General features: G+C 37.9%; 1 protein-coding gene across 2 annotated transcripts in view; it reads right to left on the reverse strand.

Moving 5' to 3' along the window:
• LOC117415648 (TATA-binding protein-associated factor 172-like) overlaps positions 1–23523 on the reverse strand; it is a 61620-nt gene that overhangs the window by 27887 nt on the left and 10210 nt on the right. The window contains exons 6-21 of one of the 2 annotated variants that reach the window (XM_059026512.1): positions 22134–22267; positions 20745–20870; positions 19990–20059; positions 18653–18742; positions 16343–16438; positions 15390–15566; positions 11572–11712; positions 10556–10680; positions 9738–9858; positions 9509–9613; positions 8475–8624; positions 7738–7880; positions 6853–7027; positions 4665–4868; positions 3511–3937; positions 381–565 (exon numbers count right to left, since the gene is read on the reverse strand). In XM_059026512.1, coding sequence (XP_058882495.1) covers positions 381–565; positions 3511–3937; positions 4665–4868; positions 6853–7027; positions 7738–7880; positions 8475–8624; positions 9509–9613; positions 9738–9858; positions 10556–10680; positions 11572–11712; positions 15390–15566; positions 16343–16438; positions 18653–18742; positions 19990–20059; positions 20745–20870; positions 22134–22267 — 2469 coding nt within the window. Of the gene's footprint in view, positions 1–380; positions 566–3510; positions 3938–4664; positions 4869–6852; positions 7028–7737; positions 7881–8474; positions 8625–9508; positions 9614–9737; positions 9859–10555; positions 10681–11571; positions 11713–15389; positions 15567–16342; positions 16439–18652; positions 18743–19989; positions 20060–20740; positions 20871–22133; positions 22268–23523 lie in introns of both variants that reach the window. The other variant, XM_034026240.3, reaches the window with a different exon arrangement.

Raw genomic sequence — 23523 nt, forward strand, 5'->3', positions numbered from 1 at the left:
TTACCATTCTATATTCCTGTTGCTGCTACGCAAACTCCCCCCTTACTCCAAAGACAGAATTGCCTTGTTGTCTCAATTATGGTTTGTCTGCGCAAGCCTTCTATGTTTCTGTACACAACACGTCATTACTCAGTCGAAGGAGAGGCTGTCACTGTCTCGGTCATGCAGAAATTACCACAGAAATAAAAAATGTAACGCGTTGTTAGGTTTAAGTTAAATTGCAGAAGTTAACTGCATTTAATTGACAGCCTTCTCTAGATATATGAAAAACTGTAGGTAGGGAGCCTCCACTATATCCTCACTACTGTTTTTATGACACACATAAAAGGGCTAATTCCTTTTGAAGACGCAGTACAGCTGCACAGCAGGTGTAGGTTTACCTCATCGATTTCTCCAGAGGCGCTGCTACCAGCAGGAAGGTCTGTAGTCTGGCTTTTGAGAGCTTTGGGAGTAGGACCTCGTCTGCTGGTAATGGCAAAGGCAGCTTTCTGGTGCTGGTATAAAGTTAGAATTCCTTTCCTCTTGTTAACTGTATGGTGCATGCCATCTTTTTCAGAGTTGACTCCTACAAAAAAATAAAAATACATCCATTGGTGTCCTTTAATTTGTATGCATGGATGAAATAGACTTCCTTTGCACAGAATTACAAACCACTCTAGGTTTTATACAGAGCTCAATTACACAACTGAAGTTTGCTATATATTCATTATATCCAATTATCACAGTAAAACCTGAAATGGCTAAAACAAATCAAAAACACCTATAAATCTCTTATGCACCAAATTGCAGCAACATTTACCAAGACATTGAGTCGGGGTTAAAAGTAATTTATTGCATTTCTCTACAAAGCAGAGTCAACAAATGTAAATTTAGAGTGACAGTAACATCTGTGTTTAGAATTAGCAATGTCCTTAGCATTCATTACTACAGAGGCTTCAAAAACAATACGCAATGAATGGTGCTTTTATGAAGTTGTACTGTAGATCATGATTACGTACACAAACAGCGCCCTTCTGTTATTCCAATTAAGTGCATCTGTATTGCAGCCACCGACACAAAACCATGGTTTTTAAAAGTTATACAAACACTCAAATGTTTATTTTTATTACTATAAAATCTTATTATATTAAGCCTCTTGCATAAGCATGGTTACATCCAAAAACCTTACCTGAAGCAATCAATTTACCTTTTGACAGATTCAACTGAAGAAAAAAAAACACGCCTCCAATAAATTGCCTAGTTACAGATCCATATTAATGATGCTTGCAATGAAAATTCTAATATTGTACAATAGCTTCTGCTGTTTGTTTACAGCATCACTAAAATATGCAAAGCAAATGGGATTTAATTTTGTAGTTCAGTACCCCAGCTTGATAGTCATTCTCCTTTCATCACAGAAGTGATGAAGTAAATCAATATTTCATCAATTCCTGTAAATCTTCTACGTGCATCTACGGTACCTCGGCAGTATAGATTGTTTAGTCAGCTCTGTGATGCATGCATACTGCATAATTAAGTATGCCACCATCCTGTGAAAAAAAAATTGTTTATCTATATAAAAACTCAATTACCCAAGCATATCCTATTACAGGCTATACAGTATACTGGAATGAAATGGACATTTTTAAATCATGGAAATTAGAACGGGTGTGTTTTTTCAGGCTTGCCAGAAATGGTGGTGTTGAAGTTATGAATTAGCAGAGGGCTCTGCTAAAACGCTTGAGAAAACAAATCTGTGACTCCATTGTTGTTACCCCTGAAAAACTTTCACTTGAACACCACACAGGATGGATAGCCCTTTAGAAATGATCAACACCCAGCTTTACCAGACTAAACCTTCCTTTTTATTACTGTTATAAAAGATATGCGTTCATCTTTTCAGCTGCTGTTGAATACAACATCAATAGTTACTGGACAAAATGTCTGCATTAAAACTACAGTTAGCTGGTGCGACCAGATGGACACTCAGTGGTTTAACTTGCCTTATTAAAAAAAAACAAAAAAACAAAAAAAAAAAAACAACTCTGATCCAACTGCTTCTAGGGTGCTGATTTTCTATGACTGACAATCAGTGCGTTTTTTTGAGCATAAGAATTCCGATATTTTTCGGAAAACTAATTCTGATATCAAAAGTCATATAAACACAATTTTCAGAAAATGTATCCGAACATTCCGAAAGTCAGTTTTCAGAAAACACCTTGAAATTTCCGATTAAATTCCGAAAACTAACAAAATGTATATCATGTAAAACACACTTTTCAGAAAACTTTTTCCGATAGCGTGCTGCACATGTGCAAACTTTGTTAATAGCCCATACTTAAGCAGCAAATATTTTCCAGCTTTAAAATGACGTGAGAATTTAAAATAATGTCTGCAAAAGAAACTGGTAATATAAAACAGGATGTGCTGTTGGAAAGGCTGATTGCACATTGTGGGGAATCTGAATAGAGGTATAGGATAGTAATCTTTAAATTTAAGACCCGACACTTCGATAAAGCACTATACTGGATTGGTCTCCGTTCTATCGCAGAAATGTCCGATCTGTTCAAACCGTACTTAAGCTACTACAATACTTTGCATGTGAAAATATCCTGCATTTTCGGAAAACTTCATTCCATGTATACAGTTGAATTCTAAATTAGACTTTCTATCGTTAATCATGTAAACACAGAAAAGTAACGTTTTAAGAAAATCCGTTTTCTGATTCAGTTTTCTTTAAACATTAGCAAAAAAAAAAAAACTCTGATCCAACTGCTTCTAGGGTGCTGATTTTCTATGACTGACTGTCACAAAGACGGCCGGAGTGGGTGGTGTCAGACCAGAGCCAGGAAATAAATAAACAGAGAGATGTGGTTTGGTATAAGCTGGGCGCGTGATTGCGCTCAGCATTTAATAATTAAACAGAAAATAAAAGGTTTGAAACACAAAAACACTGGACACGGCACTACACGCCAAAATAAAGAGACAAACAAAACGGACTACACTAACAAACAGGGACGAACAAACACGGTGAGTGAAAACACTTATCTTTACGCTTTTGCTTGCTTTTGCTTTCTCCTTCTCTCTCTCTCCCGTTCTCCACTCACCGAACACCTAACCCTGACTGAAAGAAATGTGCATCTATATATTGAATCGCACATAACAAATGCCGCATTTAATTTAATCGATATTTGCACACTGCAGACTAAAGCCAATCTTCGACAAAATGAAAATGACTATAAAACTATTTTGGCAATGAAACTGCTGTTTTTTAATTTTTTTATTCTGCAATGGTAGGCTATAAATAAGGCTGCATTTTTTTCACGGTTATCACGTATTTTATCCTCGGCATGAAATTGCCTGTTGCTGTGTAATATGTAGCTGTCACACAAGGGAGAACACACCAAAGCCAAGAAAATTAAATCTTGTTAAAATAAAACAAAGACGTTTAAATGTTGGCCTACCGCCTTAGTTTGAGACTTTTTTGCCTTATAAAATAGTATTTAACAAATGTTGCTTTCACAGGATTACCTTTCGAGTTTTCCTGACTGATGGGTGCTGGAACAGGGCAGCCAGCGGTGGGGGTGACCAGTGGATCCACACACACAGAGCTGCACAGGTTCTTCAAGATTTTGGGGTTGGGGCAGGGAGTCCTGGGGATACACTGCTGTAGCAGCTTGGCGATGAAGGTGGCAGCGTAGCTCTGCACCAGCGTGTTGTCTTCTTTCTTCACCGCCTCCATCAGCGGCTTGATGACAGGGTTCAGCTTGTCTGGAAGTAGTTGCAAGTTCACAATAGCGCAGGCAGTGAACATGTGAACTCTCAGGTGGAGCATCTGCCACTCCTGATTGGTCTCCATTACAGTCATCTGGACTTGCTGCCTTTTACTATCTAGCTGCTCAAACGGTTTTGACTTCAGATTTATTGCTGCTGTGGATTCATTGAAGATGGTAGTGACCTGCAGTAAAGAGGAGGAGCATTTACAACAGTTGCATACCACATACATTTCTCTTACCAAGATAACGATCTTGCTTCCCTGATCATTTCTTGATAGGAAACTGTTACAAAGAAGTTTGTTTTAATGATCGGTAGCTCATAGGTATCTCAAATCAGTTTAGGATGTGCATACAAACAAGGTAATATTATTAGAGGCTCAATTCCTTCAGAATGGCCCATTGAGTCATCACTTTTGAGGCTGCTCCTTGGAAAACATCAGCAATTTGCTACGGCCTTGGATACCAAGCAACAAGCTGATGTCTGACGTATGGAGCACCCTGTATATTAAAACAGAGCATGTCAGGGATGTGGTTTGTACAGCACATTAAAGCTTGAGGGCTAACCACTTGCACAAAAAGTGTGCGTTAAAATGTCATAGACATCACAGTCAATCATAAAAACTTTGTCTTTATTGGACTACATCAATGATCCTATTTGCTTTAACAGTGTTATTTTTTATGGCCAGCAGCTAAGAAATACATTATGCTTAATTCAAAATCACACTGCTACCTAGTAAGAAAGAGCCTTGCAATAAATTCATCTTGACATTTTAGGGTTTGATGTACAGTTTAATTATGGACAGCAGAGATGCAATTATGCGTGTTTAATACCATGCCACTGCCCACTGAATAATGTGAATGAACAGTCATTAAGAAAACATCTGACCTCATCTCTCCTTTGCCACTTACCAGTTCATTAGCTTGATCTATTGTAAACACGCTGCAGTTTACTCTGTTGCTGACGTCAAGATTTGCGTCAGCTAGCAAAGCCATCAGCTGTTTGCATTCATTCTGCATTCGAGTAAAAGGAATTGCTATCTCATCATAATACAGATGCTCTGACAGAATAGCCAACAACCGCGGCTGCACTGCAATAGACACTGCTTTACAGTCCTGGAAAGAGATAAAAGAAAAACAACAAGGGATTTATTCATGACAAACGCTAGTCTATTATAGGAGAAGATAATTAGGGAGAAGAGAGTCTAAGACAAACTTTCTTTGAGCCTTCAAAATTAGTTAAAACACAGTGGTTCTAAAAGTTTGCAAGATTGTGACTAGAAACAAGAATCTTTGTGAACAAAAATGAAGAATTGTCGAGGACATAACCTAATGGGACCGATATCAGATTCAATGGTTTGTAAAAGAAGAATGGATATGTGAAAACACAGTAGTAATGATATGCCCAGAGGTTTAAATAAGTAAAATGGTGACGTTCTTCTTGACACCATCGGAGAATAGAAAACATTAGTATAGCAGCTGTAAACAAACATACTGTCTGAAAGCAAGTGAGCAGCATCATTAATGTGGTCTGAGGTTCACTTGACACTGCCTAATGGAACTTTGAAAGAATCATAGAATACAGCTGTGTACTAACTATAAAGAAACTATGTGCATCGTCTGTGTCATTGGTTTGGCCAAAGAGTAAGAGAGTCTGAACAACGTCATTCTAGCAAGAAACCAATACTGGTGACACTTGTTGAAGCCAATGGCTCCAGCAGAGTCTAACATTATGGGTCACAATCTCTCAATACATTATCGGGGCTCGAAATTAACTACGGCTGTGCGGCAATTGCTGTCAGTGTCCTTGTCAATTGCCACAATGCCCCTCAAAATGTACGTCTATCCACGGTCAATATGGCCACAGGGCTCTTTCAGCTACAGCAACTAGAAACACCTGCATTAGATCCCAACAGTAACATGATTACATGATTTGCATTGCTGTCACACCAGCATGGAGAAAAAAAAACAAAAAACAACAAACACGACCATTTCAAGCACATGGATTTCTACCGAGTGGAACAGCACCATCTCAGAAGAGTCCAGAAGCTTTGCTCAATCTGCAAAGAAAATTTCAGGTCAGTAGTTCAGAAAAGTTTACAATACTTAAGTGGTTTTCTTCCAGGTTTTAAAAAAATAAACATTTACTGTAACTAACTTGAATATGTTTAAAATGGCCGTTATCCCTTTTTTCCCTTATTTAGCACAATGAAACCAAACAGGTTTTTAAAGTTACCCCTAAACTGAAAGAAATGAATCCTTTAAGTGTTAAACCTTTGCTAAAATTATATTGTTTCTGAATTACCGCAAGGCACCATGACAATAGTATAGTCTTTTACGAAGTTCCAACAGTAAAATGCATCTTGCATATTTTTATTATGTATTTTGTATCGGAGCTCAGATTTAGAACACACAGAAAAACAACTAGGGAGAGTAAATATTAGTTGACTTACACAGCGCTGCTCCACTTATTACAACTTTCCAAAAAAAAAAAAAAAACAAACAAAAAAAAACAAACACACAACTTCCGCCTACCCACATTTTGATTCCTGGCAGCCAGCTGGCAGTGTAGACAACCTCTGCGCACAAAAATATTATTAAACTGAGGTGCGGAAGAGTTTTCATTGAAACACTGGGTAACCTGTATTTGCTAATTTGCAGATTTAGGCTTCGGAAAGTGGGTAGCTTTATCCATAAATGCAACAGAGCGACTCAGATTTGGTGTTACATGCGGGAACTAAATTTCTGAGTTTGTTAAATTGTGTAGACAACATATGCTATCATAATTGAATAAAAACAAACAGTCCTATGGGTCAGAATTTTTTTTGCCATGGAGATATTTTGTGATAACATTTCTTTCTGAAGGTTTAATTGGATGCGTGATAAAATAATGCAACACTGATCCTGTAATCACACACATTTTTTTTTTTTTAAGTTGCTTTCATTAACCCAGAGCAACACCTCTTTATGCTTGCAAATGGCAGACCTGGTGATTCAAGCCCTCCAGAGATTTATAGCATAAAACAGGAATTTATATTCTTGTAGCGACTAAACATATACCCATTTCCCTAAAAAGGCTCACAATGAACTGTTGCCTCACCTTGTGCAGTACTGTCCACTCACAAAGTACTAATGCTACAGCAATCCGCTGCAGGGCAGATTTAGAATTCAAGTGAAACAGCAGCAGCTGGGCCAGCGATTCCGAGGGCTTGATTTCCTGGCTCAGAGCATTAACCCCGGGGTCACAAATACAGCGACAGAGGGCCCCCAGTAACCTTCAAGGAGACAAACAGAACAGATTCACATTCTGACTTTAACAGCAAAACAAAAAGACTGAAACATTCAGTATGTCGAGCAGTACTTGAGGAGAATATCTGGGGCACCGCTGCACTTCAGACAATTCCTCCATCAGAGAAACCAAGATATACGTTTTTTGAAAAAATATCATGTATTAAGGGACTTATTTGATGTGTGTAGTGGACTATGCTTGTACATGTCTTGAAGAACTGAAATCAAACATATAGTGAAGGGATCCCTTTTGAGTAGTCAAACAGTTTGAAAAAGCTACAGGAGGTGTTGGTAATTAGAGTTTAAACATATTCCAAGTGGTAAATTTAAAATTGTAGTCCGTCAAATATGCACATTGTCAAACAGATGTTGTCATTTGTGCTCATTGTTAAGACCATTTTATTTCATATTTAAGTAAACAACTTCTCATGATGGGTTTTCTTATTAGCTCCAAAGATTTCAAATAAGTTATAAAAAACAAAAAAAACAAACACAAACACACGTTTAATCCTACATTTCTGTTTAATTTGGTAAATGCTTGAATATACAGTGTTCCTGTTATAATCTGCAATCTATATCAATATAAATATCTATCTATATAAAGCCCTTTGGCATACCTTTCTTTGAATTCATGCCTCATTTCTCAATAACAGTGGGCTTCAGGGTTCAAAACAAATAAAATAAATCTGAAACTCACTTTGCTGCCATCATACGTGCTCGCATAACAAAATAATCCCTGGTAGCTGGGTCTTCACTTATTGTGTCTGCACTAGCTATATATTCCTGGATCACTTCTTTCACCTGGTTCGGTCCTTGACGCAGTTTCCCACAAGTTTTTTCCTATTAAAATAAATAGATCAGTGAGATAAATACAGAATTATAACCATATACATACAAAAAAAGACCACTGTGACTGACTGTACATTCACATGTAAAAATGTAATCTTTAAGTCCAATGTCTCTGTATACCCCCAATATCCCAAACTCAGTATATTATGCTAAAGGTTGTAACTAAATAAAACAGTAAATATTAAAGCATGTCTCTAGATGTATGTAAAAACTACTTCTAGTTTATGATTCATATTGGTTCAGATGGCTTCTGTTCTGTAGACATTATATTTTCAAACTTCAAACCTCCCTATTATGAAAGTGATCCCTAGAGATTTAAAATCCACATTCCTACCCTTTATCAACTTCCGTCTCATTGCCCCCCCCCCCCCCCCCCCTTAACCAGGTTGGTCCACACCATTCTTGTTTGCTGTCTCTTAACACATCAAGTTCAATAATGTGTTTGAAAGAGACCCTCCCTCAAACAGAATGCTCTACACTGCAGTGTAACAATGAAACCGATAAGAAAGCCATTGAGGCTAATGATTTGAACATATTTGTTTGCTACACGTGTAATGTGTCGTCAGTATGTATTTCATTTATTACCTTTGATTTAGCTTTGACCTCAAGCAGCATGTTTAAATCAATTGGCATGTGAGAGGGCTGCATCATTAAACATAGCCAAGCTCCCATCCACGGGCAGGCAGCAGCTACCACATACTGGAGCGGAGCCTGGCGGATCAACTCCGTCCACACCTGGGGAAACAACCGAAACATGAGTGGGCAGGTACGCAAATTTAAAACATAACAAGCAATGAAAACTACATCATGCCTTTGCTTTGAGTTGTATGCAAAATGTCACTTTGAGGCACGGTTTTAAGGCAGTTCAGGATATGCAGAAACCACCACATCAGCTTTGAAGGAAATGTATTGTTGACCTGGAATAGCTATGTATGTATTGCGTTTTCAGAGCACGGTCTTGAAACGTATTATTCAGCAGACGGTAGTATTACGGATTGTTGACCACACAGCTTTCGGCTGTAATTTACACAATTCTATTGCCGAGGCTAAGCTGGAACATTTAAAAGATGTAAAAAAGGTTTAGGTGATCAGCCATGCCACAAGTCTACTTGATAGGTGTACTCTTCCTGCAGAAGCACCAGGGGATTTATGGTTTCATTCTAGCAGGACAATGCCCGGCCTTGCACAAAACTACTGATTCCACTTAGCGCCCCAATCTTCTGACTTGTCACAAATACGAGTCAAGCATTGGAGATGTATTCAATACACCCAGCCTCATATCTCTCTGCTACAGGGCATGTACTGGCAGGGAATTGGAGTAAAAAAAATTTTTTTCAAAACTTGCTTGGCTGCATTTTGTCTGGTGAACGAGCCAAGTTTCACTCAGGGAAAACATTGGTACACTGCTCTGTTGGTTGTACACATGCTTTCCCACCACCATTTTGGTTTAGAACTCCTCTCTGAGCTCCTGGCTACAAGCTTTGCAATCTCTCGCCGTTATCCCCACATTTTTTAAGCATTCACCAAGGGTGGAGCATCAGGAAAAAATAAAAAATATAAACCGGTAAACAAAATTGTTAATGAAACATGTTCATTACATTTTTAAATTGAGAACAAACCCTTTGAATGAGATCCAGGATTTCTTGGTTGCTTTCCAAAATGCAGGATTGGAAGATATGCCTTAGCATGTCTTGTAAAATAGGGGTGAGCCATGCAGCACAGCTCTGAAATAAACCAAGCAAATACATATTATGAAATTCTTGTTATTTTGCTCAGCACTTTTTTAAATTTATTCATTTTTTTAAACTTATGTACGGGCAAATGCAGAACCACAGTAGTACAACTTACTTGATCCTCTTTCGATAAGAGGGTGAACAAAGTTTCCAGCGCTGCTTTGCGTACAGATGAGATAGTATGGTGGAGAAATGGCCAGACACGTGGGACAAGGACTGTGAGGGACTGCTGAATGCTACAAAAAAGAAAAATATGGTACCATCATCATCACAGGCTACAGAGCTGAGATGTACTTCTTGGTTCACAGCTTGTGCTTCCTGGGCGGGTCACTCAGCCACACTCAACTACACCATGAATGTGTTCTGGGTTGAAACAGATCTTATTATGCATCATACCAGCCTACCAGGACTATAACACGTATCGTGATACATACTGCGTCATGTGTGTATTGCGATACAGATCGTATTATTTTACATCTTATTTTGGGCAGAAATCAAATGAAGGGATAAGCAATAACGGTGATATTTAACTGGCTGTGTGTTAATTTTGCTACAAACACTTCAAAACAGACCGATCTTGTATTGGTTAGTTGTGGATGTACTTGAAGATTACAACTTCAGATTTAAAAGAGGAATTATACAGTGGCTTCTCGACAAGCCGCTTTACCAATCACCAGGGATTTGGAGCACAGAGAAAATAAATGCAATGCAAAAACCAGCTAGAACAGAAACTAAAACCAATTTGCATGAATATAGAAGCACAGCCGGTCATATTACATAATATGATTAAGTGACATACCAGTACATATGCAGTTACTGAATGCAGCTTTAAAACACCACAAACAACCAAATGCAAATTGAGCCTAGTCTCTCCACATCCATTTTCATTTGAAAGCCATTATTCAGAATGAGGAATAAAGAATCTGGACTCGCCTGCATTGTCGAATCTGAGGGTACGTTAGTAGCGAGGACAGCAGGGTCATGATGCTGTTCGTGGAGGCTGTAAGATCATCCAGTTCCAGCAGGGCATCCCACAGCGTGTTTACAATGAAAGGTACCTTCAAAACAGAATTCTGTTGTTTTCCTCATAAATCTTAAACTACCTGAAAGGTCATACATTTATATAAAAATCAAGAGTTTAACAGTTTATAACCAAATGCAATCCAGCTATAGGAGGTTAGGAGTGTACAGTAAATCCGGCGTTACAATTTTTTTTAATGAGGACCCTAAAAATAAAAATCAGTTCATGTTACACATGTTAAAATATAAGTTTTGTGATGTTATATTCTTAGGACACTCTTGTAAACAAGATGTTTACTCTGAATGGGTTTTTTCCAGGTAATGTCTGTATAAATATATTACGTTACACAACATACAGCATTAGTGCTGGAACAAATTTGAATATTCTAACAAACCCTGCTTAAAACAACTGTTTGCATTGGTTTCTGGAACAGAATAAACGACCATCCAGAAACAAATAACACACATTGATTCTATTGAACAGAAGAGAATTTCTCTTTAATACCATTTACTGGGTTCAATTTGTTCTTAAGAGATTTGTTTAGTGTAAATCACCAATTATAAATGTTTTCATATCATTCAAAATTAAATAATTCATATTTAATTATATCAAAATATGAAAAAGCCATCTCAGCACTACAAAGTATTAAAGTCTTATTAACATATTTTACAGGAATGAGCAAAACTCTTTGTCTTCAATGGCTTGCCTGTATATGCTTTATCCTGTATAATAGATATACATCCTGCAGGAGGCATTGGTGATCATCACCCACCTCCCTAGATACACCTGCTGGAACCGTTGATTTCACAAATTTGAATGTTGTAATAGGGATAGTTCTTTTCATTTTTGGTGTCAAGCAGTTGAGAGCGATCAGTTGGAACATTTATAATATACATCTCATGCTCCAAGATGTGTGAATTAAGCGAACCTTAATAGCTTGAAGATGTACAAGACCGTCCACAACTGGAATCAGTGCTGCTGCGGCTACTGCCCTGACATCATCATCCAGGTCCTGCAGCCCCTCTGTGATTGCAGGCAATACTTTTGGTAGTAACGCACCAATCAGGTCCTGGAAGAAAAATTAATTAAATACATTTTAAAACCACCTGGATTACACACACACACACAATCCCACAGTAAACACACCTCTACTTTATAATGACTTATACCAATACTCATCCACACCCTCAAAAACAGAAGATAAAATAAAACAGAGAAGAAGTAGTCAGCTGTACACTTTGCAGCTATTGTGGAAACAGCCACAGCAATGTCATTTGTCTGGGGGAAGGTAGCTAATGATGGGTATCAAGATATAGGCCAACCACCATGTGTTGTGCGTAGCCGACACAGAATGTATAAAGTGTCATTGCTACAGGCAGTTCTGGGAACCATTTGATTTGTGGAAGGGTTCAATTGTCAAGATCAAATAAACAGCTGATGAACACCAGCTCCACCTCAAGAACATTACAAAGCAGCCACTTGACTTTCAAACCACCCTGTACCATAATGGTAGAAAGGCACTCTTAATTTCAATCAAGTTGATCAAGTTATGAATTATTTGTTGCTATTTGCTGGAACGTCGGTTTATTATTATTATTATTATTATTATTATTATTATTATTATTATTATTATTATTATTTATGGTTTAAAAACAAAAGCTGCAACTTTGGTGGAGTAATGCAAGGGTAAAGGTAATCATGATTCTGTATCAATCCACTGCAGAAAATTGCATTGTTACACTGGTTTGGAAAGGGCAAAGAGGTTATTCATGGCATTACAGTACAGCGAATGGAATCTTTGGGTTACTTTAATATTTCAAGGCACTTTAACAGTCAAACCAAGAGATTTAAATTTCAGTGATATCCAGCTCAAACCATAATCAGCTGAACATTAACTTAACACCTCTTTGGCAGCCCAGTGTTCCCAGGCAACAGCACAACCTCCTGGATATATATATCACTGGAGCTGCTCCATTAACATTTAACAAAGGAGATCACTTTAGTCATTCTTTCCATTGGAAACTAGAAAACGTGTACAAGCACTCCAAATAAGAACATAAGAAAGTTTACAAACGAGAGGAGGCCATTCGGCCCATCTTGCTCATTTGGTTGTCAGTAGCTTATTGATCCCAGAATCTCATCAAGCAGCTTCTTGAAGGATCCCAGGGCATCACCTTCAACAACATTACCAGACCTGCCAACCTTGACATATTTTTTTGAGTAGTACTCTTTCACGCGGACATCTCGGGGGGGGGGGGCGGGTCCGGGGGGTTTCCCCCAAGAATTGTTTTAGGGTATAAAACAGCTAAATGCTACACTCTGGTGAGTTTTGAGTATGAATTTTTCAGTAAAAAAAATTGATTAGCTATGATTGTTTCAGTTTAAATTTAATTTTGTTTACCTTAGTATAGATGAAACCTTTTTAATTTATACCAACTGAAAATTATTTCAAGTACAGAAAATAGCCATTTTTGTAGTATGGTTTGTATTTTATTTACTGTCTAAACATAACAAATTGAAATGTATAAGCTTCTAAAAACAGAGAAACAAAGCACTTTCAAAAAAGGAAAAAAAAAAACTTGTAAATAGTAACTGAGTCAGCACCAAATGTAATAGCTATCCACAAAGTGAGTTGTTTGGAACAGAAAGGAATCCAACAGGTCGAACTGCAATTTCAGATCTTGAATGTTTAGCTTCATAGGTGGCTGACTTGGCTTTCCTGAGCAAGGTGTCACTAAAAGTTTGTGTGTGACATACCTGCTGCTTCACTGACATCATGACTTTGTGCGTTACCAATGAACCTAGCATGTCTGTGCTCAGGCTGGCTCTGTGTTGGGTTTTGTTTTTGGTCACCAAGCTGAACACTCTTTCACAGACAGCATTACTGTGGAAGATTACCAAAATGCCTAGCACGGTAACATTACAGTAATGCCCGATTCTTTTGTTCTGGACAGAAATATAAAAGTTTCCTTCTACAGGACTCCTGCTGATCCAGACAAGAGGGTAAAATGGATTTCAGCGATTAAAAGAGAATAAAATAAACGAAAAAGACTGGACCCATTTGTTTGTAGTGAGCGCTTCATACAAAGTTAATATCAGTAAGCATATATTGGTAGTTCTGATATTACGTTATTATTAGTAGTAGTTGTATTAAGTCCCACTTTAACACACTTACTTGTATGGCCGTTTTTTTCATAAATATTTAGCTATACAGTTAAACAGGATTACACTTATGCGAGTCGGTGATTCCCAGTCCTTACATAAAAAAATATCTTACTGTTAACAAAATCCATAATGCTACATTAATGATCTTACTGAACTTCAATATAAAATCACAAACCAGCCGTTTATGACTTGTTTAAAGCAGAATGAAACAGCATATCTACAATGTAATTGTACGCTTAACCACATTGTTAATGCTGTGCTCATTTTTATAAAATTGAATTTTACTGACATCCCTGTATTGTAACAGGCGTTTGTGAAAAATGGGATGAGCCAAAAACGGAATATTAAAACTTAAATATTGTACTATATTATTATAATACAGTACAATATTTAAATGTAGGGCAGCAGTGTGGAGTAGTGGTTAGGGCTCTGGACTCTTGACCGGAGGGTCGTGGGTTCAATCCCAGCTGGGGGACACTGCTGCTGTACCCTTGAGCAAGGTACTTTACCTAGATTGCTCCAGTAAAAACCCAACTGTATAAATGGGTGATTGTATGTCAAGATAAGGGCATCTGCTAAAAAATAAATAATTATAATAAATGTTTGTACTTACTCCCTCGACATTTTCGTAAACTCCTCATTCAGCTGTATTTTCTTTTCATGCGATGCTGTTATCTAAAGTAACCAAGCACTTTTTTTTTTTTTTTTTTTTTTTTAAACGCAAGTGGGTTTTTTCCCCAGACAAAAATGAATGCATAACTAATGCATTAATTAAAAAACAAAGGTACCGTAGCCAGTTTGAAATAAATAATTTCCTCACAAGTCCCAGTTTTTCACACTCCCTCCAGTGTGTCCGAAACTGGCAGTTGAAACACAAGCGAGTCAGCTCAACAAAGCCTGATAGGCTACAGCAGAATGTCAGTGATTATACAAAGAAACTGGGTGGTAAGAATTTCTGTCAGTCAACCCACAATAACTTTTTTTTTTTTTTTTTTTTTTTTTAAAAACGGAGGTTGGCTCGTCAACTAAACTCAAAAGCTGATTGGTTATTCTATCACGTAACTGAACTCAAAACCTGATTGGTTAATCTATCTTGCTTTCCCTAAAGCCAGCCCTGACGTTAGATGCAACACTTTCTCCAACTACAGGCAACATCATAGACGATGAGCGAAATATGGATTATGTATTATTGCGTATCATCTCTGATAAAAGCGTACCCGCGTATTACCAACTCAAAATGTGTAGCAGATACGCAAAATGCGTAGAGGTTAGCAGGTCTGCATTATTAGGGAGTTGGTTCCAGACCCTCACAATTCTCTGTGTAAAAAAGTGCCTCCTATTTTCTGTTCTGAATGACCCTTTATCTAATCTCCATTTGTGACCCCTGGTCCTTGTTTCTTTTCTTTTTTCAGGTCAAAAAAGTCCCCTGGGTCAACATTGTCAATACCTTTTAGAATTTTGAATGCTTGAATCAGATCACCGCATAGTCTTCTTTGTTCAAGACTGAATAGATTCAATTCTTTTAGCCTGTCTGCATAAGACATGCCTTTTAAACCCCTATGTAAGAACACATTATGTTACCTGTCGCACAGCCAGGGCATATTTTATTCCAAGAAGCCCTCCATGTCTCACTTCCCACTGTTCCTCTGTTAAAAGTTTAAGGAGGGTATCTACAGTGTGTTTAACTCCACGCTCGTTCATGTGCTTCAGAGCGACACCTAGGGTTTGAGCACAGGTCTCTCGTACAGGTGCCACAACCTAGTTTAAAAAAAAAAAAAGAGAATAAATAAAAACAAAATAAAGTCAAAAGTAAATACACAGCACCACAACGAATATCAAAAAGCCAAAGCCTATATTGGTGGTGGTGGTAGTAGTAATAGCAGCAGAGGTGGTTTAGTGCAAGCAGTATGTGGCAGTGTGACAAAGTGAAAAGAGAAACACACTCCATCACTACGGTCTTATATTATCGGATAACGTAAGGACATTATCCCAAAGACTGTCTTTAATACGGTTTGTTTGTGATAAACATTATATCCTTTGGTTGGGTTTTAATAACTATAATACATTTGGAGACTCCAGTGAGGCTGGAGTGACTGAGTAGCTGTGTAGAACATGTGTGTTAAATACAGTCTTGTGGATTTGTTTGTTAATTTTTTTTTTGTACTGCCCATTTTTTTCAATGATCCCTGCGGAAGTGAAACCTTCACGCATGTGGGGCTGTTTGCTATTTCGTTGGCTTATGAACGGCCGTCATGCATTTTGTCTCGCTCGACCCAGGTCAAAGCGTGTCGAACCACATCCTGAGGTGGGTCGCTGGTAGCCAGAACCCGTGTCGGGACCCAGGTAGGTGTGCCAGTGTGAAAGAGGCTTTAGTCATCATTCAGAAATCCAAAAGTCACATGTCAGCCATGTTAGGTCACAAAGTGAACCGTTAGAACTGAAAATATGAAGTTGGACTTTGAAACATGAGCAGTTAAAAAAAAAAATAGGCAGACGTCTAGTATATGCACCTGCAGTGAGGGTTAAAGACTCACCTCATCAGAAACAAAGTCTCCAAATCGATCAAGTGCAAAGATGCAAAGAAGTCTGATGACAAGGTCTTCTAACCATTCCTGGTGCTGCTGCTCCATCTTTTCAAGGGAAACATACAGGAAAGAGAAGTGTGTCATTGTATTGTATTATACTCGAAAATCCACTGGCTGCCAGCAACTACATCTTTAAAATAAATAAATAAATAAAACACAACAAGGCGCTTTAAATGTTAAATGCGCTCACATTTTTTAAAGGGAAAAACAACAAAAAAAAGACAACTCGGGCTCCTGAGTGGCGCATCCAGTAAAGGCGCTCCACGTGGAGTGCAGGATGCGCTCCATAATCTAGATGTCGCGAGTTCGAGTCCAGGCTATTCCTTTGCCGACCGAGGACGAGAGCTTCCAGGGGGCGGCACTCAATTGGCCGAGCGCCGCCCGGGGGAGGGACGGCTAGGTCGGCCAGGGTGTCCGGCTTACCGCGCACCAGCGACCCCTGTAGTCTGGCCGGGCACCTGCAAGCTTGCCTGCAAGCTGCCCGAGAGCTGCGTTGTCCTCCGAAGCTGTAGAAAAAAGCAGTCGGCTGACGGCACACGCTTCGGAGGACAGCATGCGTTCGTCTTCGCCCTCCCGAGTCAGCGCAGGGGTGGTAGCGGTGAGCTGAACATAATAAAATAATTGGCGATTCCAAATTGGGTGAAAATAATAAAAATAATAATTGGCAACCACTAAATTTATAAAAAAAACGACAACTCTCTCAAATTAAGAAAATTTCAATCATTCTTATAAGATGATACACTTGGTGTCTTGAAAGCTAAAGTTAATGCCAGTATGAAAGCTAAAACTTACGATGCTGAGGTATGTTTCCCGCTAAATTGGCTCTCAGACTATCGTTTGATACACAAATTATTTAAAAAGCTATTTTTAAAACAAGAATAGTAGTAGATAATATTAATGAATTACGTGGAATAGCTGACACCGATTTATTATTCAGCTAAACATTTGAACAGTTTCATGTCGTTGTTCACTGTATGGACACATTACCTCAGAATATTGTGTACTATCATGTATTTTGTTTAAATAAAAAGCAAAAGCCTTTATTATGCAAAAGATGAAATGTGATTTTATTTAAAAGCGGTTACCTTTAAGCTCATGTTGAAAATAGTCCTGGAAAATTGGGTTGGGACAGGTATTTTAGTTGCTCCTGAGTGAAAGTAATATTAACATGTTTTGAGTGGAAAACCTTTGTTAAATGAGTATTCTTTTTATTGGAAAGCAGATTTACAATAGTCTATTGCGAAGAAGAGGCCTGAATAAATAGATACATTCATTATTAACAAGCTTAATTGTGTCTGAATGATTAAGGTCACCATAAAATCTGGAATGGCTCAAAATGCTGTGAAATGGGCATCTTATTTCCATCCTTGAACTGCAAAAATTTTAACAGATATGGGCAACAGATGACAAGGGTGCTCAGGACTACATTTTTCAGTTTTTACTTTCTGAATGGTGGTTGCAGTCTGCCACAAAAAACTGCACATTGCCGTTTACTAGCTATAATTTATTTATATTAAAATATGACCTCTTACTAAACAAGTTTTAGATGTTTTAAGACGCACCAAATTACTTACTGTAGACTCGTCTGTCTGTTTGGAACCACCTAGCAACAATCACCGTGGATGTGACACACTAAAAGAAGCATACAACTTGGCTTGCCAATCTAAGCCATACACCCACCACCCTCTGTGTGAAAAAGTGCCTCCTACGTGCTGTGCTGAATTGCTCAGTATCAAAACATGTCCTCTGTTGCTGTGCCAATTTTAACTGGGGTTGACTTTGCTATTAATTTTTAGGACTTTAAAAACGTTGATCAAGTCTCCCCAACCATTCTGTTTTCATGGGTAAATAGTTCAGATCCCTATTTACAACACTCAATTTCCGTTTTGGGTGAAGTACATTTTCTATGCCACAAAAAATTAAAAATACACTGGGTTACAGGTAACTAGGTCCTATTACCTGTTGTAATATTGTAATTCTGTAAATGGGGAGGTAAATAATAGGTAATTGCAGGGTTATGGTAAGATTCACCACAGCCTAAAATAGGTCTAAAAAAAAAAAAATAAAATGTGCAAATGGAGAAGCAAGGAAATGGTTTATTACACCTAAAAGTTGTAGCTCCAACAGATACTTTAATTAAAAGATGCAAGAGATGCTAATTGTTAAATTTGCACCAGACTTCTCACCAAGAGAAACAGAATACCTAGAAATAACATTAAATACAGTATTCAATAGCAATCCCCATCCCGCATGTCATACCTCATTTAAAGTGCTATCAATCAGTTTTCCACCACCAATCCCATGAGACTTCAGTATCTCCCTGAGTCCAGTTCCTGCACCATGACGAATCTAAGTGTAATGGAACAAAAATACAATTAAAAACAAGGCAAGGACAGAATTAAAGTGGCAAAATCAACTGATTTTTGTCTGGTTATTTTGATCCATATAGTTGAAAAAACATCTATAGAAACCAACTTCCCGTACACAGAACTTGGTACATAAATGTATATAAAGTAGTATTTGTAATGCTGATGTGATATTACTGCTTTCTGTTACCTCAGACACATAAGCAACACTGCCGTCTGTTAGTGTGCAAAATGACATTAACTTGGAATCCTCCGTTCTGCTAAAAAGGAGGTTGTGCCATAATTAAAATACATCTGTACGAGTCCATTGGATCCACATGGTATTTGCAACTGCACTACTATTATACTATGGCCTCAGTTTTAAAAGCCATTGGGCATGATGTAGTCATATAATTTAGATTGGTAGACAGAGGGTTAAGCAAATGCCATTCAACTTTAAATTTCATGTTGTCAATGACTAAAGTTCTGACTACTTTAAAATATCAGTTGTAAATCTCTTAAAAAAGTTCAACTTTCAAAAAGGTTTGACCATAAAAGATTAAACAAGTTATAGGCAAGGCCCCGGAAAATTCATGACACCACAAATTTCACGGAAATAGTGTATTTGACTGCCTACCGTGCAAAATATGCATTTTATTTTCCTCCTGTTTACTTAAAAAAAAAATAATAATAGTAATTAAATAGATGCAGCACTACAGTAGCTATACACAGTCTGGCATCAATCTGTGCATTTGGTTACTACGGCAACAGGGTCAAACAAAACCCAGATTCATGATTGGCGAGTTCCTCATACTGTAAAATCACATTTCTACATAGGACTATAAATGTACTGTGTGTATATAAAGAGAAAAACAAAAGCTTTGGTTTTGTCATTTCAGGTTTGCAGTTAACATTTCTCCCGTATTTAATATTTTGGGATTACAGACAGCAAAATTGGCTATGGAAATTACACGGTCATTTTAATTAATGTGTTAACATAAGCCTTAAAGGTTTACAAAACTTGAAAACGTTGCTGAATTTGTCATTCAAGGTTGTTTTTAAAAAAATCTATTTTGTCTGCTTATTACTTTATTTTTTTTTATTATTTTTTTTTGTAGCCAGCACAGACCATTTAAAAAGGGACTTGTTTCCAGCAGAAGTTTGTTACATTTTTAAAGATGAATTTTCCGGGCCCCTAGTTATAGGTTACTGTTCAAGCAATGATGAACAAGCAGTTTACAAAATCCTTACCTCCCACGATGGATTAAAAAGATCATTGCAAAGCTCTTCACAAAAGCTCTCCAATGGCCATTCGTTAATCTGCGGTCAAGAACAATATTGAACAATTAAAGAATTCATAAAATACAATGTTAGACTAAAATAAATGCACAATCACCACATTATGTTGCATTTAATAAGGACACATTTTGCGTGGGATGGTGAAGCAATATGTCACTGCTTGCTGCATTACCACAGCTCTTCCTGATGAAACATAAAACTGTCCACAGAACAAAGCTGTCCACAGAGCAAAATTCTCCCCTTTCGCTGGTTAGACACAAACTCAAGATACCCACAGCAGACCACATTACAAAATAACCGCTACTATCGTGATAATCGGTGTGTGTCGTGAAATAGTGGGCTCACAACTATTTTGTATCGTGGAAATTTACATCATTTCATCCCTAGTACCACTATTGATTTTTTTGGGGGGGAATGAAATAGCCAATCATGACTACCTAATATTTTTAAAGCAAGACTGTAAATGGCAGCCAATTAAATGTGTCTCCACTTCCTAAGGCATGAATAAAGAAGAATGGAAGCTTCCAACACTTACATTTTCAGTATTCATTTTCAATATTACATTTAAGAAAACTCTAAACTTTTAGGCCTCAGACTGCTTGACATTCTGGTTTAAATAAATGATCACAGTCACACACTGTCAATTTCTTTTCTGGGATGGAGAGGCAAGGAGAATGAAAAATGACTTGATGTCATCACTCACCTCATCAAACAGGTTCGAATTATCAGGAACATTATCTATTAAGACTTTGGAGTCTGTTGCCGGTTGTTCAATTACAACATTTGTTGTTTTTCTTCGTTTCTCCTCAGGCTCTCCATCAAAACTGTCATTACTGGGGGGAAAAAACCTCAAGCAGGTTAATTAAAGAACATTGTAATTATATGTTGTTATATTTATTATAATGGCCTCAGTAGTTTACTAAGATTGTCTGTTTTTGGGAGCTTTGACTAGAGTTCAGGAGCAACTCCTGCATTCCATGTGCCAGGTTCCCTTTATCCATATACATACGTAACACAGGCTAGATCAGCGAGTAAAATTTCCTTTGGTTTACTGTCAATATGCAGTACCTGTATACCAGAACTGTTCACTAGATACTGCTATACAGACATTGTGTAGCTAGTCTGTGTTCCATATGTATACCGAGCATCAAAATAAACATATCACTATTACAACACATTTAAATGATATATAAAACTGATGGACATTGACGAAATGTTTTTGGTTTCTTATTAATCACTCGATCATTCACCCTTGACCTTGAAACGCTTGAGTGACTACGACTGAAGCATATGCACTTAATCGCCTAAGTAGTCAGACAGTTGATTGGACACTGGATATGGAGTGATTTCAGCTGTTGAATTGCAAGCTTGAATAAAAGCAATAAAGAAAATCACAGGAAAAAAAAACAATATGCCATGTCTGTCAAGAGCAGCGACTTCGTGCAATCGGCATGTTGGACGCTAGACTAGGGGAGCATACTGTGGTTCACCGTCTTGGGTGCTCACAGCCAGCAATTTCAAACCTAGTGAGACTGTATAACCAGATACACACTGTCAATGACAGGCCATAAACTGGGAGACCAAGAGTCACAAAACCTGCCCAAGACCGACAAATCATTTTGCAGCATCTTCGTGATGTCAATTGTTAAATAAGCAGAATAAAAAAAAAGGTCACTGCACCTGCTCAAACAGAGTTTGTCATTTTTTAATCACATCTAGTGAATTTTATCCAAATACAAGTTATACGTTTCTTCTGATGCTCAAATATAAGTGATACGTTTATTTTGATGCTCAGTATATATGATATAGTTTAGAGGGTTAGAGCTTTAGTTTACTTGATCACGTGTGGGTTTTATAACAGCAGCCAATCTGTGCCACAATGGGGTTAAACACAGATTCAGCCCAACTGGTGACGTATTAGCCTCTGGTGCCTGTCTGAATCGCTCCAAACTAAATGCCTGTACGTTGCAGTGGCAGAGAGCTGCATCTTTAATTAAACAAGAGGTGTCCGGGAAAGGCACTGCACCCCCTGACCCCCATAGGTACTCCTCATAGTTTGAGAACCTCTGTTCAGTAAAACACCCACAACATATTACCTCTTCTCGTTGGAATCTGCATCTCTCGATCGCTGCTTGGCAACCAACTTTGCCATCCTCTTTGCTTTGTTCTTTTGCCGGTTGCTCATTCCTGGGTGGAACTCAGAGTCAATTAATTCAGCAGCCGGCATAGTCTGAAAATAGAACACATATTCAGAAAACAAAATGACTAAAAAAGTTAATGCTTTCCAAACATCAGCCTTTTATTTGTATCTAACAAGCACACAAACGATACAGAAAAGAGCTATAATTAAAAGATGTTTGGCAGGTGCAAATACTTCTTGACATATACAAGACATATTCTAATTGTAATTTGTTAAGGCATCAAAATATAACTTACAGTATTTATAACTTATTTAGGAATTCAAATGTAGTCTATTTAGGGACGGATGCCACAGTACTGCAACAGTGGAGCTGTCGAGATATATATTGGTTCAAATTTTCTTAGAAGTTACTGCCAATTATGTATGCAGGGAAATTATTAGAGTGACTACATATTGTAATGATCCAATATAGTGGGTTATTTAGGTAAAAGGAGTATATTGTGTGTGTGTGTGTGTGTAATATATATATATATATATATATATATATATATATTATATAATTACACACACACACACACACACAGTACTGTGCAAAAGTTTTTGGCAGGTTTTGTTTTGTTAGGCAGGTGTGAAAAAATGCTGTAAAATCTAAATCAAATCCATATTTGGTGTGACCACCCTTTGCCTTCAAAACAGCATCAATTCTTCTAGGTACACTTACACAAAGTCAGGGATTTTGTAGGCATATAGTCAGGTGTATGATTAAACAATTATACCAAACAGCTGCTAATGATCATCAATTCAATATGTAGGTTGAAACACAATCATTAACTGAAACAGAAACAGCTGTGTAGGAGGAATAAAACTGGGTGAGGAACAGCCAAACTCAGCTAACAAGGTGAGGTTGCTGAAGACAGTTTACTGTCAAAAGTCATACACCATGGCAAGACTGAGCACAGCAACAAGACACAAGGTAGTTATACTGCATCAGCAAGGTCTCTCCCAGGCAGAAATTTCAAGGCAGACAGGGGTTTCCAGATGTGCTGTCCAAGCTCTTTTGAAGAAGCACAAAGAAACGGGCAACGTTGAGGACCGTAGACGCAGTGGTCGGCCAAGGAAACTTACTGCAGCAGATGAAAGACACATCATGCTTACTTCCCTTCGCAATCGGAAGATGTCCAGCAGTGCCATCAGCTCAGAATTGGCAGAAAACAGTGGGACCCTGGTACACCCATCTACTGTCCGGAGAAGTCTGGTCAGAAGTGGCCTTCATGGAAGACTTGCGGCCAAAAAGCCATACCTCCGACGTGGAAACAAGGCCAAGGAACTCAACTATGCACGAAAAC

This window comes from Acipenser ruthenus, chromosome 7 (assembly GCF_902713425.1).
Source record: "Acipenser ruthenus chromosome 7, fAciRut3.2 maternal haplotype, whole genome shotgun sequence".
Taxonomy (NCBI): Eukaryota; Metazoa; Chordata; class Actinopteri; order Acipenseriformes; family Acipenseridae; genus Acipenser; species Acipenser ruthenus.